At 16.9% G+C, this 19480-nt stretch overlaps 1 protein-coding gene across 4 annotated transcripts; it reads left to right on the top strand.

The window, feature by feature from the left end:
- The first annotated feature begins 635 nt into the window (after positions 1–635).
- Positions 636–15503, top strand: LOC551189 (farnesyl pyrophosphate synthase). 4 transcript variants are annotated; one of them, XM_026444617.1, is made up of 7 exons: positions 636–994; positions 10062–10200; positions 12858–12998; positions 13200–13397; positions 14597–14764; positions 14907–15119; positions 15205–15503. In XM_026444617.1, the coding sequence occupies exons 1-7, from the start codon at positions 822–824 to the stop codon at positions 15412–15414; spliced, it is 1242 nt and encodes a 413-aa protein (XP_026300402.1). In that variant the 5' UTR covers positions 636–821; the 3' UTR covers positions 15415–15503. The 4 variants fall into 4 exon arrangements, with proteins under 4 accessions (XP_026300402.1, XP_026300403.1, XP_623586.2 ...); XM_026444618.1 differs by lacking the exon at positions 636–994 and adding an exon at positions 2447–2465 and having other exon boundaries at positions 15205–15502; XM_623583.5 differs by lacking the exon at positions 636–994 and adding an exon at positions 6426–6572 and having other exon boundaries at positions 15205–15414.
- The last annotated feature ends 3977 nt before the right edge of the window (positions 15504–19480 follow it).

The raw sequence follows: 19480 nt of genomic DNA on the forward strand, positions 1-19480 counted from the left end.
TTAAAAAGTTGATGATTTTGATATCATAAAATATATAAAATTATCGATTTTATATGTTTTAAAAATGTCAATCTGTTTGACATTATCATAAGGCATTGTCATGTCATTCATAATTATTTATTAATATTTTAGCAAAAATAGTGTTTGTTTAATGTTATATCTTGTATTACAATATATAAAATATTTAAATCTAAAATGTGCATAGTTACTTGTTTTTTTTATAAGAACGACTTGTGTTTTGTATATACAAGATATCTCAAGTTTATATTAATAATTTATATATAATAATAATAATAATTTTTTATTTAAAAAAAAGAAAATTATATAAAATTCTGTAATAAATATTTTTTTTATTAATATTAATGTTGTTAAGTAAATATTATATATATGAAGTAAAGTATTTTCCAGCGAACATATTGACATTCATATGGAAAATATTTACGATTTTTTATTTCAAATATTTATATTTATTAAATTATTATTAAAATAATTATTAAAATATTAAAATAATTTATATAATATTTTTTCTTATATTTATTTAAAAAATTATATAATTTATAATATTAATAAATAAATATCACAGTTTTTTTTAATATAAATATAATACATACTTTATATTCGCATAAATTTAGTCTTATGTAACTATGTAACGTGTTTTGTGTGATTTTAGATTCCAATACTTACTTTCACTTCTTTTTGAACAGTCTTATAAAAACTACATAGTGATTTTGCTATTTTATTATTTTATAAATTAAGGTTATAAAAACATTCATATATATATATATACACACACACATATATATATATATATATACGTGAAAATGTTTTTTATTTTGCCAAAGTATATTATTATACCGTTATGTGAACGAAATATTTCACAAAAAGTTTTTACTGCTATAAATATTAAAAAAAATTCTTTATTGTGGAAATGCCAAAAATCAAGAATACAATATTTTTGTAATAAAATAAGTACATCTTCTTTAAAATATTATAAGTAAGTAAAAAATGTTTATATTGTAATTTTTTTTTTATTATATGTATATATATATATATATATATATATATATAAATTGTAAATATAAAATATTATTCAATTTTATCTCTCAAAAAAATATTAATATTTAAATATAGCATTATATTTTATCATGTTATTTAATCAATATATTGAATGTTAAGTTAATAATAATGTTAATTAAATATACTTAAATATAATTAATTATGTTATATATATTAATATAATAATATTATTGTATAATATTATATATATTATTAAGTATATTAATTTTATATATATAAAATATATATATATAATTTAAATATTATTCTGATATTTATATTGTTTAAATTTTTTATATAACTCATATACATAAATTTTGATTTTTATTTCATAATTTCATTCAAGTTAAATAATATTAAGTAAATATACATACATATATTATTTAATTCCATATCATTTATATCATTTTAATATTTTTGGAAAGAAAATAAAATAATATTTTATTTATATTATATGCAATAAAATATTTGGACAATAATTAAATTCTTTGGAGTAATATGATTAAGAAAACAATATCAATAATAATTTTTATTGTTATATCATTGTTGTTATTCTAAATTATAATTATGTTTAACGTCTCATATCTATAAAAAAATTTTTTAATTTGAAATGAAAACTATTTGAAAATTATTTGTATATAAAATTACAAACATTTAATATAACTTCTTATATAGAAAAAATATAATAATTTAAATATTACTTTTTCTTTTTTTCTTTCTTTTTTTTTTTTTTTTTTAAAAAGATAGATTTTTTGAAGTCGTCATTCTATAAATATTTCATGTATAAAATAATATTACAATATTAAAATAATATTACTTAAAAAATTAATCACAAAATGAATTTTTTGCAAATAAGAAATATTCTTAGTTTTTGTTGTAATATACATTTAAAATACATTTCAAATATTTCACTAAATTTCACTAAATTCTTAATTAAATATTAAAGAAAATTGTAAAAATTTTTGTCTTTAATTATAATCTTTTCTAATAATGTAATAATTTTTCTGTTTTTCTAAAAAAAAATTTTTGATTTAAATTTTAAAAGTTTTTTAAAAATTTTTGATATATATAATATATATAAAAAGAATAACTTTTTTTATTATTTTTTTATATTTATTGTATTTAATTTGTATAAAAAATATATTATACAAAATATGATATATAAAACAATGTATTGCATTGATATTATATTAAATATGTTAGATATCTATATAGTAATAAATATTATATTGAAAATTTCTACATATACTTAATATACTATAATATACTATAGTAATAATATACTAATATATTGTGTAGATTATTTCATGCCAAAAATTAATCATTTTTTTACTTTCATGTTTTAAATTTTCAAAGTGAAATATATAATTTATGTGAAATTAAATGAGATTTAAATCATCATTTTATTGGTATTTATTTAAAAATTACAATTATTATTATAACATTTTGCTATTTTTACAAATCCAAACAATATATGTCTAAGAAAATATATTAAATATAATATATAATATATAATATATTAAATATTTTTTTTAATTTTTGATTGTTATCAATAACAAATATTTTAATATCAATAAATTATATCGAATTATATCATTATGAAAAATGAACAAACTTTAATTTAACTTTTTAACTTAACCTAACTTTAACTTTATAAAATTATATAATTTATAAAACTATTTAATTTTCATTCCATTTTTTTTATATCTATTACAATTTTAAAAATATATGTTTGCATACTGAAAAATCTAATTATTTTATTAATAAATATGATATTTTTTCTTGAAATTTCCTGCTGATTATTAAAATTTAAAAATAATTATGTTAATTTTCTTTTAAATTGTTTAAGCAATGATATTTAAAAATAAAATTAAAAGAAAAAAATTTAAACTTAAAAATAAAAAAAAATTTAAAAATTTAAAAATAAAATTTTGTGTATATAAAAAAAAATTATATCCAAAAGTATTTTTCATATTTTAGATTTAAATATAATATATAAGTTATTATCTTATAACAAATTCTTAATATATGAATATGAAGAAATACTATCATATAATATTGACAAAATTTTTTTATTTTCATTACATTATATTATTATTTGTAGCCAAATATATGATATATTATCGTTTTGTACTATCTAAAGAAGAATTATTGTAATAGATTTATTTATTTTTGTTGTTATATTTTTCTTACCATTCTAGAAATTTATATTCTATAATTTTTTTTATTTTAAGATACATTTATATTAATTTGGAATAAATAGAAAGATCTTAAGATAAGAATCCAAGTTAATTATTTATATAATTATTTTTATAATTATATTATATTAATTCTTTAATATTTCTGTTTTAGCAAAATCATGTAATAAATGTAAATGTATATCTAATAAGTAAATAAAAATATTTTATATTATATAATGAAATATAAAAAAATAAATAAAAATATAAAAATAATATAGAAATATCTTATAAAAGTTATGTTTTTACATAACAAATAACTGAGTAAAAGTATAATACTATAATATACTATGTTAAGAATCAAAAGAAATAAATAAAAAAAATAACTTATGTAAAATTCATATCTCTATTATAGCTTAAAGGCCTGAAAAGATCTTTACAAAAAAAATTGGATGTTACGAGTAAATCTATTCATTTATGACTTCATGTTTTTTATAAGTGCATCCAGAAAATGCAGTTTTTTTTTTAATAGAATTATATATTTTTTTTAAACATATTATTTCTCATTTTTTTGTATTACTTTTTTATTTTGAAAAAGCATTAAGATATAATATTTAAAAAAATTAATATTTTATAAAGATTTTCAAAATTTAAAAATTTTTATTGATAATTTATACATAGAATATTTTGGCTATTACATTTTGTTTATTTTATATTTCTTAATATCTTAATTACATTTAATGATATGAAAAATGATATCAAAATTGTTGTTTGGTTCAAACAACAAATTAAGATTCATGATTTTTTTCTTTTTTTCTTTTTTATCTTATTTTTTAATTTTTCATATTTTGAAATTAATTGATATTTCTTTAAATCACATATTTTTATAAAGTTTTATTTTTTATATATAATACATGTAATTTATATACATATAATTTTTTATACATATAATAATTTTCAAATTATCTTGAATAGAAAATTGCAATAATCTATAGAAAATCGGTAAATTAATCATTTTATTTTTTCATTTATAATCAAACAAAAATATTTTTTATTTTTTTATGATATTTTTATCATATCTTTAGAACTTTCATATATTTATAGAAATTTGTATAATTTTTTAGAAAAACTAATATACATAAATTATATATATAAATTATACAAATTATACATATAATTATATTAATGTATTTTTTTTTAATTTCATTGTTATTTAAATAATTTTATCTTGACATAATCTTTTCGCAAAAAGATATATATTGACATTTTAAATACTAATACTAGTTTTAAATTTTATTTGGCCATGTAATATTTCGTAGCTGATATCATGATATTTAAATATTATATGCTCTATTTTTTAAATTATAAATTAATTTTATTTAATGTGTAAATATTATATTTGTTGTACACAGATATATATATATATATATATATATATATTAACTTTATTATTATTTATTATTTTAATATAACTATTATATTATTTCTTATAAATTTTTAAATGAAATAGTTTTAAATAAAATAATATTTATCTATTTTCTTAAATTTTGTTGTTTTTATTCAATTTATGTTTATTATACTTATATTACATTATTAATCATTTATTTAATTTAGGACAATTTTTAAACTAAAATATATTATTATATTAATATATTATTATTTAGTTTAAATTTAATATTTATTATTCATTTTATTTTTTAAATATTATTTAAAATTTATAATTAAAATTTTTCCAATTATTTTTTTTATTTTATTATTTTTTTTTTTTATAAATATTATTACAATATTATTATAATAATCTATCTTTTTTTTTGCATTTATATGAAATATAATGCCCATTTTCTAAATATTATATATTGCTATTATTATAATTTCATAAATTATAAATTACAACATTAATTAATTATTTAAAATTGTATAATATTGAGAGTTAATATATTCATTAATTAATTTTTCGATTCTAAAAAGTTTATAAAATTATATAAAGTTATATAAAAGTTATAAGTATATATATAAAAATAATAGATTGAAACTATTTATAAGTTTTAAAACAATTTAAGATTGCATGAAGATTACAATAAAGATTGCATGAAGAAGATAAAGATTTTTAATCAATCAAATGTAATGTTTAATCAGAATACATAGAACATATAGAGATCAATTCTATACATTGAAAGAAACAAAAATATGAGTTGAAATTTATTTACCAAATTACGAATAATTTAATTTTACAATATACAGAATAATTGAATCACTTTATAAGATTTTAATGAACTTGAAATATGTTGTCGAGTTCATCATCATGAACAATTTTTTTTAAAACATATAATAGATAGATATTTTGTTTTATAGAAAATAAATAAAAAATTTTTTTGAATGTCTTTTTTTTATTAAATTACTTATTATTAACAATAATATTTAATTTTAAAAAAAATAATCCCAATTATATATATTATAAATGAAAATATAAACGAATATTATTTCCATCTCATAAAAATTTAACCCAATTCAAGTTCTTCTCTAATTTATTCAAAAATAATTTTAGATTAGATTTTTATGAAAATGTATGTTGATGTATGAGAATGTAGGAAATCTACATTTTATAATATGTGATAGAGTATTCAAAAATATGAAAATATACTTAATTGAAAATTTCTAAAGTAATTTCAAACAACATTTTCCTTTGCTAAAATTTTTGTTATGGCTTTATTAATAAGTTATTGAAAATTTTGAAATTTTTCGCTAGTTCCAATAACAATGCTATATCATTTTAAAATCTTTGATTATTGACATTCTACATTATTTTACAATTTTTAACTGTTAAACAGAGATTTTTTCATATTTATGAGTTATATAAATACATTTTATACAATATTTGATTACAAATGTTTATTTTTATATCTCTTCAGAGATGTTTTATAAATATATTAAAATTTAAATATTGACTGGAAAAAATCTCGGAATGGACAAAAGAAAAGGAAGTATCCTCCCGCTTTTGCTCAATATATAAGATTTTATCTGTGGATAACATTTTGACAATAAGCTTGTCTGTTTTTATAAATATATTGGGTCATCAACCAATCAGTATTTTCTTTCATGAACTGTATTTACTTATGTATATAAGTATATATTTATACATTCAGTGGAATATAAACTATTCATAGTATTCTACAGTATTCTATATTACTTTTGGATTAGTCTCAAGAGATCTACTGAAAAAAAAAATAGTGTAATATAAACCAGTCACGATATTCTACAATATTCTACAATATTCTACATTATTTTAATCTCAAGAAATCTTTCTTGTGAATCTTACTTGTGAAAAGAAATGAGTTCAAAGTACGTATTGTTTTGTATTATTATATAAGGTTTTATCGTATTTATGATGAAAAATTCAAATAAATTAAACTTTTTAAAAATATGTAATTTACTTAAAACATTTTTAGATAAATCATGACTTGTAGTTTTTGTATTTTCTTATGTATTTGTGTTTACATATAAACTTCTATTTTTTATATTATAAAAATTATAATATACTATATAAATTATCAATTTGTATAATTGTAGTAATTTATACAATATATATGCAAACACTTTTAAAGTCTAGCACCTTGAAAATTTTAATATATATGTATAATATAACAGTAAAAGTGTTAAATGTTAATAAATTTTTTAAAAATTTTATTAACGAATTTTATAAAAAAAAAAATATAAATATTCGAATATTAAAAAAATTATTTTAGATATAAAATAGATAATAGAATAGATTGGGATTGATAGTAACATTTTAACTTTGGAATACGATTATTATAAATATGTATATGCAGGAATTATTAAAAAATTCTTATATAAAAATATTATTTATCTGATATTATTAAATTATAAAAATTTCATTTTATTTCAAATAATATCCAAGTTATTAATAAAAATTGATAAGTGAAGAAAATGTTACAATATGATTTTAGATCGATTTTAATTGAATTTTAATGTTAAAAAATTGAAGTATTTATTGAATCTAATTATAATAATTAATGAAATTAAATAAAAATAATCTTATTTATATATAAAAAAGCTAAAAATAATTATAAAATTTTTTATTAAATTAAGAATTAAAAGTTTAAACTTATGTTCAATGCACTGCATTAACTTTTATATTTGATAATAAGCAAACAATACAATAATATTTTTTATCCATTATATTTTTTCTTAATTATAAATCATTATATTCATTTTTTCCCCATAAGTCATTATGAAATCATTATGAGTTCGTCTATTTAATTATATTATAATTATCTTTGATTTAACTTAAATTTATTATTTAACTTAAATCATCTTTGATTAAACTTAAATTTTTATTAACATTTTTACAACGTTTTAATGAGATTATAATAATGATGATGAAATAATGAGTTTAAAATTATTAAGTAATAAAAAATAAATGTTATAATAGATAAATTTAAAATAACGATATTTAATATTAAAAGATTAAAAAATAGAAAAAAAAACTATTTGCAAAATTATTTATATTACAATTTTAAATCAATAAAAAATAGTTACTTTAAGATATCAAAAAATTATTTTGTTTACTATACATATCTGTTATCTATATTATTTGATAAAGATGAGTATATTTTAAATATTATTTTTCATATATTTAAAATTTGTCTATTATATGTCTATATATATGTTTTTGAAATATTCAATTTATTATTATTATTATTATTATTTGCCCTTTTATTATTTTTCTCGATCTATTATACATTAATTATATATAAAAAAATAATATATTTTTTAATATTATTGAAATATTAATATCTTGATTGAATATTTCTTCGTTTAATAATTTTTTTCTTTTAAATATTTAATATTTTTTTAAAATATATATATATATTATAAAAATATAAAATATTAAATATTAAATCATTTTATGTAGTGCATCCTTATTTTTCTGATAAATTATTTTAACTCTTTTTGTTTTTATAAATGTAATAGATATTGTGAATTAATTGACGCAAATAAAATATAAAATATAAAATCGTAATCAAATTTAAATCTAAAAAAAAAGAAAAAAGGGATAATTTTATATGGAATTATAATATAATAATTAATTTTTTTTTATAATGGTTAATGATGATTTGTGTTTTGGATCATTTTTTTTATTTTTACTAAAACTATTTTATTTTTTGCTTTTAATTAAATTTTATTTTAAAATATTTATATATTTATATTTTATGGGAATGCTATTAATAAATTTTAACCATAATTTTTACAATATTCAGCTTTCATTATTATATTTTAATTTGAAATTTTATTTTGTTTTATATACATATTTCACAATTTTTTTCCGTTGAATAAAAAAAAATTGAATTTAATTTTTTTATTAATAAATATTATTTTGTTCCGCCATTTTTAAAATTTTATAAATTCATTGAAAGTTAATTTTTTTTTCCGATTCTTTTCGTTTATATATATATCTACGTTTTCTATATGTACACTAATTCCATTATTTTTTATTTTTTTTGTATTTTAATCTAAAATTTCTAAATTATTAAATTAATTTATTAATCTAGAATTTTGTTTTATTCTTATAGAATTTTTTTTAAATGAAATTTTCGTTATTATATTTGATACTTATACAAAATATTAATATATATATTTACGAAAACATTATGATATTAGTCAGCAAAAGATGATGCTATATATATAAAAAAAAATAAATAAATAAATAAATTGTATTTGTTTGAGATTTCGTTTTTGAATAAATCAAAAAATATTTCAAATACAAATAATGTTTGAAATATTGAATACGAATATACTATTGACAGAAGGTTATTTTATAAGAGTAAGAGACATAAAGAATAATAGAATGACAAGCTCTTTTCTTCTGCAAGTTATATACATGAAAATTGAATTGTTGATTTGAAATTGATAAATGTAGGGATGAATTTTTTAGCTGATTTTGAAACCTTATCATATAACAGGTACATAGTTTTGAAACATTCGCGATTGGCAAATAACTTGTTATATTTTTTAATTTTGTTGTACAATACATATTTATAGAAGATAAAAATGGAAATCTATATTTTAGAATATTGAAACATTTTTGTGTTCTATCATTATATTCGTAGATTATTGATAGAAATATTTTTTTATAAAGAAAGATTTTTATTCATCTATTGATTATTTTGTGAATACATATATTATAATTATATATAGAAAACTTGAAAAAAAATTTTTCAAAATAAAAATTGCCATATAAAAATTTTATTTTGATAAAACTTTAATATTATATTATTTAATTATTATATTTAATAATATAGTATAATATAGTATATTATAATAATATAGTATATATTAAATATCTCTAAAATTTTATTTCAAATAGAAAATTTATTTTTATATGGTGTAAATGTTGTTTGAAAGTCATGTAATCTCATAATTTAAATATATGAGAGATATGTTTATTCTTTGTTTTTTCTAAAATTATTTAAAAGATACAAAATATGTAAGAAAATTAACAACATTAACATATATAATGTAAAAACATTACTGAAATAAGCAAAAAATATTTTTAATTAGAGATAAAAATTAAAATATATTTAAAATTTATTAGAACAAAGTAATACTTCTTTGTGTCATTTTAAAAATCATCAGATATTTCGAATCTATCGAAGCTTTTAGAATTTTATTACTCGTAGTAATAAGTTTTTCGTTTAAAAGTAAATTATGTTATTTCGCGAGATTAACGACGGAATTAAACAATTAATCATTATTAAAAAAGTGAAATCTAAAAATGAACAAAATGTTATTAATATTTTTTTGCTTTAGATCAAATGATTTACAACATACTGATTCATTGGTCAAAAATGAAAGTCATAAATTAATGACTCTTTGGCCAGATATTGTTCGTGAATTGACAGAAAATAATAATCAAGAATTACAAGATGTTAACGAATGGACAGCAAAGGTATCTATTTTTTTTTTTTTTAATTTTCATATCATCAGATAATATAATTTTTCATTATGTGAATCATTTTATATGTGTAAAATATGAAAATGAAATTTTATCAATTTTAAACTTAACTCTTGAACATAAATTATAAATAATTATAAATTATTATTTCATTAAAAGCATAAAAAGTAATATATTACATCTTTTTTTATAATGCTTTTTGTTTTTAATTTTTCAATTTCATTTTTTTTTTGTTTATAATACACTTTGATATATCACAAAATAATGAATAAATACAAATGTATAAAAAAAAAATATATAAAAAATCTTATTATATAAAATTGCAATTCATAAGAACACAGAGATCGTGAAGCAAGCAAAAAAAATTCATTTTTTACTTTAAAGAAGTTAAAAAAGAACTTGTCATTATTGATAGACATTAAATAAATAGTTTATACATAACAATACATAATATACATGATCCGTAATAATATACATATAATATACGTAATAATAATATACGTTTGGAAAAATTTACATTTCTAAAATATCAAAACATATAATAAATATATCACGTAAATAAGCTTATAAGAATGAATACATTATTCAGAATAAGATGTGCTCAATCATTTAAAATTCAACCATGAGTATAGTATAAAAGAATAGAGACCTTATGAATTTTGATGTAGTCTGGATTTTTATTTTTTTTATAACTATAATTATATAAGATTTAATTGAATAATATATAAATGGCGCACAGAGTGATTTCTTATGACAAAATAAGAAAAATAATAGAATAAAATTTTTTTATCTATAACTTCGTTCTCGAGAAAATCAAATTTGAAAATTTTTTAATAAACTTTTACGAGTAATATTTTTTATATTTTCATTTAAAATCACTTTTATAATAGTTATACTATTATTCATTGGATATCCTGTATATACAATGTGATCCACTTAAAATTACCACCTTGATTATTTTTGTTTAATTTCATTTATTGTTATATTGGGTTGGCAACTAAGTAATTGCGGATTTCACTCATAGATGGCTTCAGGCTTGAATTTTTAGGTTTGCTGGCGTAGTCCAAATGTAAAACACATTTTATTATTTGATAGTTGGCAATTCAGTTGTCAATCAGTAAAAAAAGTTTTTTGATCGGTTGCGTAGTTTTCGTTTGGCGTTCATTGAAAAATGGAAAATCAAAAGGAACATTATCGTCATATTTTGCTTTTTTATTTTCGCAAAGGGAAAAACGCATCGCAAGCTCACAAAAAGTTATGTGCTGTTTATGGCGACGAAGCCTTAAAAGAACGGCAGTGTCAAAATTGGTTTGACAAATTTCGTTCTGGTGATTTTTCGCTCAAAGACGAAAAACGCTTTGGTCGTCCAATTGAAGTTGATGACGACCTAATCAAAGCAATAATCGATTCGGATCGTCACAGTACAACTCGTGAGATTGCAAAGAAGCTTCATGTATCACATACATGCATTGAAAACTACTTAAAATAACTTGGCTATGTTCAAAAACTCGATACATGGGTTCCTCACGATTGAAAGAAAAGCATTTAACACAACGCATTAACAGCTGCGATTTGCTAAAGAAACGTAATGAAAATGATCCATTTTTAAAACGATTGATAACTGGCGATGAAAAATGGGTTGTTTACAACAATATCAAGTGAAAAAGATCATGGAGCAGGCCACGTGAACCAACTCAAACAACATCAAAAGCTGGTATTCATCAAAAGAAGGTTTTGTTATCAGTTTGATGGGATTACAAAGGAATTGTCTATTTTGAACTCTTACCACCCAACCAAACGATCAATTCTGTTATCTACATTGAACAACTAACGAAATTAAACAATGCAGTTGAAGAAAAGCGGCCCGAATTGACAAATTGAAAAGGTGTTGTATTCCATCATGACAATTCAAGGCCACACACATCTTTGGTCACTCGACAAAAATTATTGGAGCTTGGTTGGGATGTTTTGTCACATCCACCATATAGTCCTGACCTTGCATCATCTGATTACTTTTTGTTTCGATCTTTACAAAACTCCTTGAATGGTAAAAATTTCAATAATGATGATGATATCAAATTATATCTGATTCAGTTTTTTGCTAATAAAAACCAGAAGTTTTATGAACGTGGGATTATGATGCTGCCTGAAAGATGGCAAAAGGTCATTTATCAAAATGGGCAACACATTACAGAATAAAATTATTTAGTTCCATGAAAAAATTGTCTTTGATTTTCTAAAAAAAATCCACAATTACTTAGTTGCCAATCAATAATTTGATTCAATAAACACTTTAATTTTTTAATGTTAAAATTATGTTAAAACTGACTCGGATTAAATTAGAAATATTATCCATTTTTTATTAACAACTTCGATATTACTTGACATGAAAGCAAAAATATTGTAATTAAGTAATGTCAGATAAATAAGTAATTTTGTGTAAAAATTTTTATTATTACCATAATAATTTCTACATAATTATATTTTAAAGTCATATCACTTTTAGTCTACTATAATATTTATATATATATATATATATATATATATATATATATATAAATATAAATATATTACAAAAATTTGAAAATTAAAAATTAACAAAATAATATATTGAATAAATAAAACAATATTTTTTTTTATTTAACTTTTAGGTATTGGAATATAATGTTCCGAAAGGGGGAAGACGAAGATCAATATCACTTATTGTTGCATATAAATTGTTGGCATCTCAAGATCAACTAACAGAAGAAAATATTCATTCGGCTCGTATTCTAGCTTGGTGTATGGAAATAGTTAGTAATTTTATTCTATTTCTCTCTTTTACTTTATATTATTTTATTTACAATTTAAAATTTTTTACTAATATTCATATATATTTATTTACAATGAAAAAAAATTTCTTATATAACTTTTTATTATTTTATTAATTTAAATTCAAATTATTTCTTTTGTAACTTATTAATTTAAAAAATTGTTTATATATATTATTACAGTTGCAAGCAGTTTACATAGTGATGGATGATATTATAGATCATACAGACATGCGACGAAATCAACCAACTTGGCATGTAAAAATTGGATTATCTGCAGTTAATGATGTTTTACTTATAGAAACATGTATATACGATCTTTTTAAAAAATATTTTAAATCGAAAGATTGTTATATAGATATTTTAAATTTATTTTCGAAAGTAAGTAATAGATTTTTATATTTATAATAATATTTATAAATAATACTAAAATAAATAATTATTATATTAATAAATTAATTTTTCATAATAAAAACAAAATCCTTATTTTTTACATTTTTAATTTTTAAAAAAGTAATAATAATAATAATTTCTTTATATAAATTTCTGTGTATTAAAAAAAAATTAGATAATTTTATGATATATGAAATTCGTCTAAAAAGTGCATACTTGTATATATATAATAATAATAAAGAATATTATAATGACAATATGATGACATCAAAATATAACTATTTTTTTTGTTTAAATGTAAAATAGTTAGCATTTTACAATAGATGTAATATTAATTCTAGCATTTTATTCCAGTTTCTTTGAAAAAGATTTTTAAAAAGATTTTTTATAAAAATATTCTATAAAGATGTTCATTTCATTATGGACAATGAAGTGAAGTAGATGAAATTTTGGATTCAAAATCGATAATAGAAATATTTTAATAATGTTAGATGTTAAAGAAATATGTTATATGTTAGGAAAATTTATATTCTCATACGAATTATATTAAAAAATTAATTCTAAAGTTAATGAATTATATTTATTAATAATATATAATTGCATTCATTTAATATAATTACATTCATTAATTTAATATATTTCATTTCTATTTTGATTTTCTTAAATATTTTTTTTTATTTTCGATATATAAGCAAGCTTTTCAGTTGACTTTCGTATTTATAAATTATTTTTTGTATATTGTATATAATATTATTTTTTGTACACTTTTATAAAAATTAAAAAAATTGTATATTTTTCATAAAGTATAATATTAATTAATTAAGTAATATATATTAAATAATATTAAATAATATATTTTATAATATATTTTAATAATATAAATAATATATTTTTTGCTAAATTAAAAACGTTAAAAATTGTTATTAATTTTATTTAATTTAATTTTTTTAAAAATATTATAGATATTTTATTAATTCTAAAAATTTTTTAGTCAAAAATTTTAATAATAAATAAAAAGGTAATATAATATAATACAAAACAAATAATCCAATTTATTTAAAATTGTGTACAACAATTTTGAATTTTATTCATGCAATGTATGCATATATTTTTTTCTATATAAATTTACATTTTAAAATAATATAATTATTAAAACACGATTTATCAAATATTTATATTATTTGTAGTATCATAAAAAAACAGTGCAAGGTGAATGTCTAGATGTATTGATTTCGACTGATTGGGGAAAAAAATCGAATCTTGATCTTTTTTCTATGGACCGATACAATACTATAGTAAAACATAAAACATCTTATTATTCATTTGTACTTCCATTCGTTCTCGCTATGCGTTTCGTAAGTATATTTAATTGCTATTACTATTTGATTTTATTAATTTTTATAATTGTATTATTATAATTGTATTTAAAAAAAGTATAGATTTTTTTTTTATTTTTTATATACATTATTACAATTTTAATTATAATATCATTTATAGGCTGGGATAACTGATCCTGAAATATATAAGCAAGCAGAAAAAATTCTGCTAAAAATAGGACATCTTTTCCAAGTACGAGATGATTATTTAGATTGTTATGCTAAGCGCGAAGTCATAGGAAAAAGTGGAACTGACATACAAGAAGGAAAATGTACATGGCTCATTGTGGTTGCTTTGCAACGAGCTACAGCTGAACAAAAGAAAATTTTGAAAGTAAACTTATCATTAATAATATTTCACATTTATTTTCTTCTATTCTTTTAAATGGGATAAATTATTAATAATATTAATATCATAGGAATGTTATGGAATAGCTGATGAAGAAAAAATAAAACGTGTGAAAGAAATTTATGAAGAGATTGGCATATCAAATATCTATATGGATTACGAAGAAGAAACGCATAATTTATTGAATACATATACACAGCAATTATCTTCGAAACTTCCGACTGAATACTTTTTATATTTACTCAGTACATCATGCAGTAAAGTAGGACGAAAAAATTAATCAAAAATAATAAATTAAAATAATAAATTATAATAAAAAAGTAAGAAGATAAATTTATTAATTATTAAATAATATTAATTATTAAATAATATTTATTATCTTATAATTATTAAATATGAAGTATATTTATATTATTAGGGAAATATAATGGAAATATAAATAATTCGAAATTAAAATTTATTTTAAGTTTAAAATATGAGAAAAATATGAAATTTTATTTGGTATTTTGTTTGATATATAAAAAATATTTGTAACAAAAATTTATAATAAAAATTTATCGATATTAAATGTAAAATGAATAACGATAAAAATTTCAAAAAGAATTTGTTTTCAGAATGAAACAAAAATTATTTTATTTTTTAAAATGGAATTATATATATTTTTTAATTATATTAGAAGAAAATTAAGATGAATAATAAATAATAAATGTATACAATATATTTACTATAATACTAAATTCATAATGATGAAAATATTTTATTTGTTATTCAGATTATTTATGAACTATACAAATATAACATATTGCTCAAAATTTGTGTTTTTATCATTAATTTTTTTTTATTTTCTTTGCTGGTTTTCTTTCAAGTTAATAATATTTCAAGTATTTGGTGCAAAATGAATTTTTAATTATGTGCTGTTTTTAATTCTTATAGACTTGATGTGTGATAATCAAGATTCGCAATTTTTAGTGAGAAAAAAGTAATTTTGAAAACTATATTTCATGAAAATTTTACTTCATTGTAATAAATTAATAATCAAAATTATCAATATTGAAAATTCTTCAATTACATGATTAAATGGATTTTATAATATAGAAATTCTTTTCATATATATATATATATTATTTTAATTCTGAAAGTCTTTGCAATTTTATATATAAATAAAGAGTTTTTTTTACCTAATGATTTTTGAAAATAGTGACGTCATATATTGAAAATTTAAACTCTCGTTTGGTAAGATTGACATATAGTATAATTTTGTTTTAATCATTAGATTAATGAATTCGATTCTTGGATCATAAATGCAATTTGCAGATTATAATGACTGGATTTGGCATATAAAACGTAAATTGCTAAATTCTATTTTAATATAAAAAGATTTTTAATCATTAAGACTTGTTAATACTATATATTAAAGAATTATAATGATCATTCGATTTTAGATGTATAAAAATAATTTTATTTTTATATCGATATGCTTTTATTATTTAAAATTATTAATAATTTTTTTAATAGTAATTAATGATAACTTATCTATCTTTAAAAACATTCACTGGATGAAAATGAAATAGATTATTATGGAAAATGAAAAACATTATATCAAAACTATGATAATTGAATCCATATTTTGTAGTAAATTATATAAATTATTATTATATAATATATTATAATTATTATTATATAATAAATTATATTATATAAATTATTTATTTATAAAAAACAACAATGCACAAAAATTATAATAATAATAATATTATTAATATTATAATGAATATAGACTTTCACGCAATATTATGTATTTTTGTCAATGTATTTCTGTCAATTCGTTCTGATATCATTTAAATATTTAAATATATTTTCAAGGTTCATATAAAAAAGAACTTATATATCATTCTTTATTATATATCTGAAGGATATGTTGCTATAAACATATAATAAAGAAATAATTTTACACTAATGAATTTCATATTCATTCTATATATAGCTCAGTAGAAATGTTTCAATATTTTTTGTTCTTAAAAATTGCCAATTAACGTAAACTTATCATTGTTTGATAAAATAGCTAACTTTTTCTGAAATAAGAAACAATTTTATGTATTTATTAAGGAGAATATTAAGAAATTGGAAAATATAATAATAATAAATTACAAATTTTGATACAGTTTTTAGTTATATTTTTATTTAATTTTAAAATAATTTTAACAAAATAATACAAAATATATAATAGATACGCATATTTGAATATTTCCATCAAATAATTGATGCATTTAAAAAAATATTTCATTTTATAGTTTTAGAATAAATGTAAAATCCAATCTGATTTTATTTTAAATAAAATGTTTATATAAAATAATAATTCGTATTTGACATTTGCAACTTACATTAAGCATAACACAAAACACAAAAGAATAAATATTAAAGAAAATCATTATGTACAACAAATTGATACAAAAGATTTATTTAATGAACAATATGACAATCATAAATTCTATTAGAAAATATTATTGAAATATATACTTTTTTATAATCTAATAATTTCTATATTGTTGACCACAATTTTCGATATTACGAGTTTACATATATTTAGTATACATATTATTAAAATATAATTTTAATTCTTGCATATAAAAAAAAAACAAATATACTTAATGTTCGAAGAGACAAATGTCTCATAATTTGTTACAAAATAAGGTTAGTAATTGAAGTTATATAATACTATAAGATAAAAGTATTATAAAATGAATAATAAACTTTTATCTAGTATATTATCAAATCTAAAGTGTATATATATATATATATATATATATATATATATATATATATATATATTTTAGATTACTTTCATATAACATTTGAAAAAAAAAGAAATCCAAAACTTGCTAATAATTAATTATTATTATTTACATGAAAATGATAATTAATTATTATTTACATGAAAAAATATCTAGAAATTCAAAAATTAATCGTCATATAAAATAATTGTTAACTATTTAATATTTTTGAACTCATTAATGTTTTAAAAATTGTATTTATCAATTGCAATATATTATCTTACAAAATTATTGAACACTGAAAACATATATATTTTAAATATTGAATATTTAAAAAAAATAATATTATAAACATTCATTCAAGATATTAACAGTAAAATTTATGTTACATTATATATATACACCAAATGTACCAAATTCTATTTGGTATAACAATTACTACAAAAGTGATTCTTATAATTTTGTGTATAAAAAATACTGGATATTTAAGAAAAACAACAGCAAATAAAAATTGATAAATATATATATATATATATATATATATAAATAGTAAATAAATGCAATAAAAAATTGATAATAAAATTGCCACAAAAGAAAAAAATCAAATCAAAACAATTTTTTTTGCAAACGAATTTCACAAATATGTTATTATAAAAAAAAATATTTAAAGTTTCAAAATAAAAAATAATAGAATATACGCAAAAATATATAAAAATTGCAGTGTTAACTGTTGATAAATAATTTCTGACATAAGTTATTTGTATATGAACACATAGATGGCAGATGAATCTAACGGAAAACCACGTAAATTTTAAAACACGAGTTCAAAAAACATTAAAAGGTCTCGAATGAAAATTCATGCGATTTCATAATAAAAACTATAATAATCTTATAATTATTAAATAGATATTATGTGTATATAAATCTTTTTGTGTTTCGTTTTGTGTTAATGCGTCTTTTTTAATAAATTCTAATATATTAGGTTTTAGAAATTTTAGATAAGAAAAATTAGAAATTATCAATCGAATATATAATCACATTCAATAAAATAAATAAATAAAAGAAAAAAATTATTCGTATATTATATTACAATTTTTATCTCAAAAAGATTAAATTAAAAAAATATTTGATATTTAACTGTTAATAATAAATGATATTTTAATAATAAAACAGTTTATTATTATTAGCAATAATAATAAACTGCAAATATTAACATATAGATGTAGACTATAAAGACTATATATAGAGATATAGATTTTTAAAAAAATATTATTTTTTTTAAAAACACTAAAAAAAACTAATTTTTTCATAAAAATATATAATATATAAAATAAATATATATAATATAAATAAAATAAAAAAATTCTAGCATATGTATATAAAAATATAAAATATTTGTTTCATATTTTATATTATAAAGTATTTAATAATTTGAAAATTATATGTAAGTTATTAAGTTTTATCATCATTAAGTATATATATTAATATAATATTTAATATAACATATAATATAAAATATTTAATTATTAATTTATTTATAATTAATCATTTTAATGAAAAGTATAATAAATAAGT

The sequence above is a fragment of the Apis mellifera genome, linkage group LG13, assembly GCF_003254395.2.
Source record: "Apis mellifera strain DH4 linkage group LG13, Amel_HAv3.1, whole genome shotgun sequence".
NCBI classification, from domain to species: Eukaryota; Metazoa; Arthropoda; class Insecta; order Hymenoptera; family Apidae; genus Apis; species Apis mellifera.

Excerpts from the sequence above, each read along its gene's own strand:
- LOC551189 (XM_026444617.1), top strand. The coding sequence starts at position 822 with ATGTTTTTTATTTTGCCAAAGTATATTATTATACCGTTATGTGAACGA. Across the intron at positions 995-10,061 it reads TCTTCTTTAAAATATTATAA|ATCAAATGATTTACAACATA; the intron begins GTAAGTAAAAAA and ends TTTTTGCTTTAG. Across the intron at positions 15,120-15,204 it reads AACAAAAGAAAATTTTGAAA|GAATGTTATGGAATAGCTGA; the intron begins GTAAACTTATCA and ends TTAATATCATAG.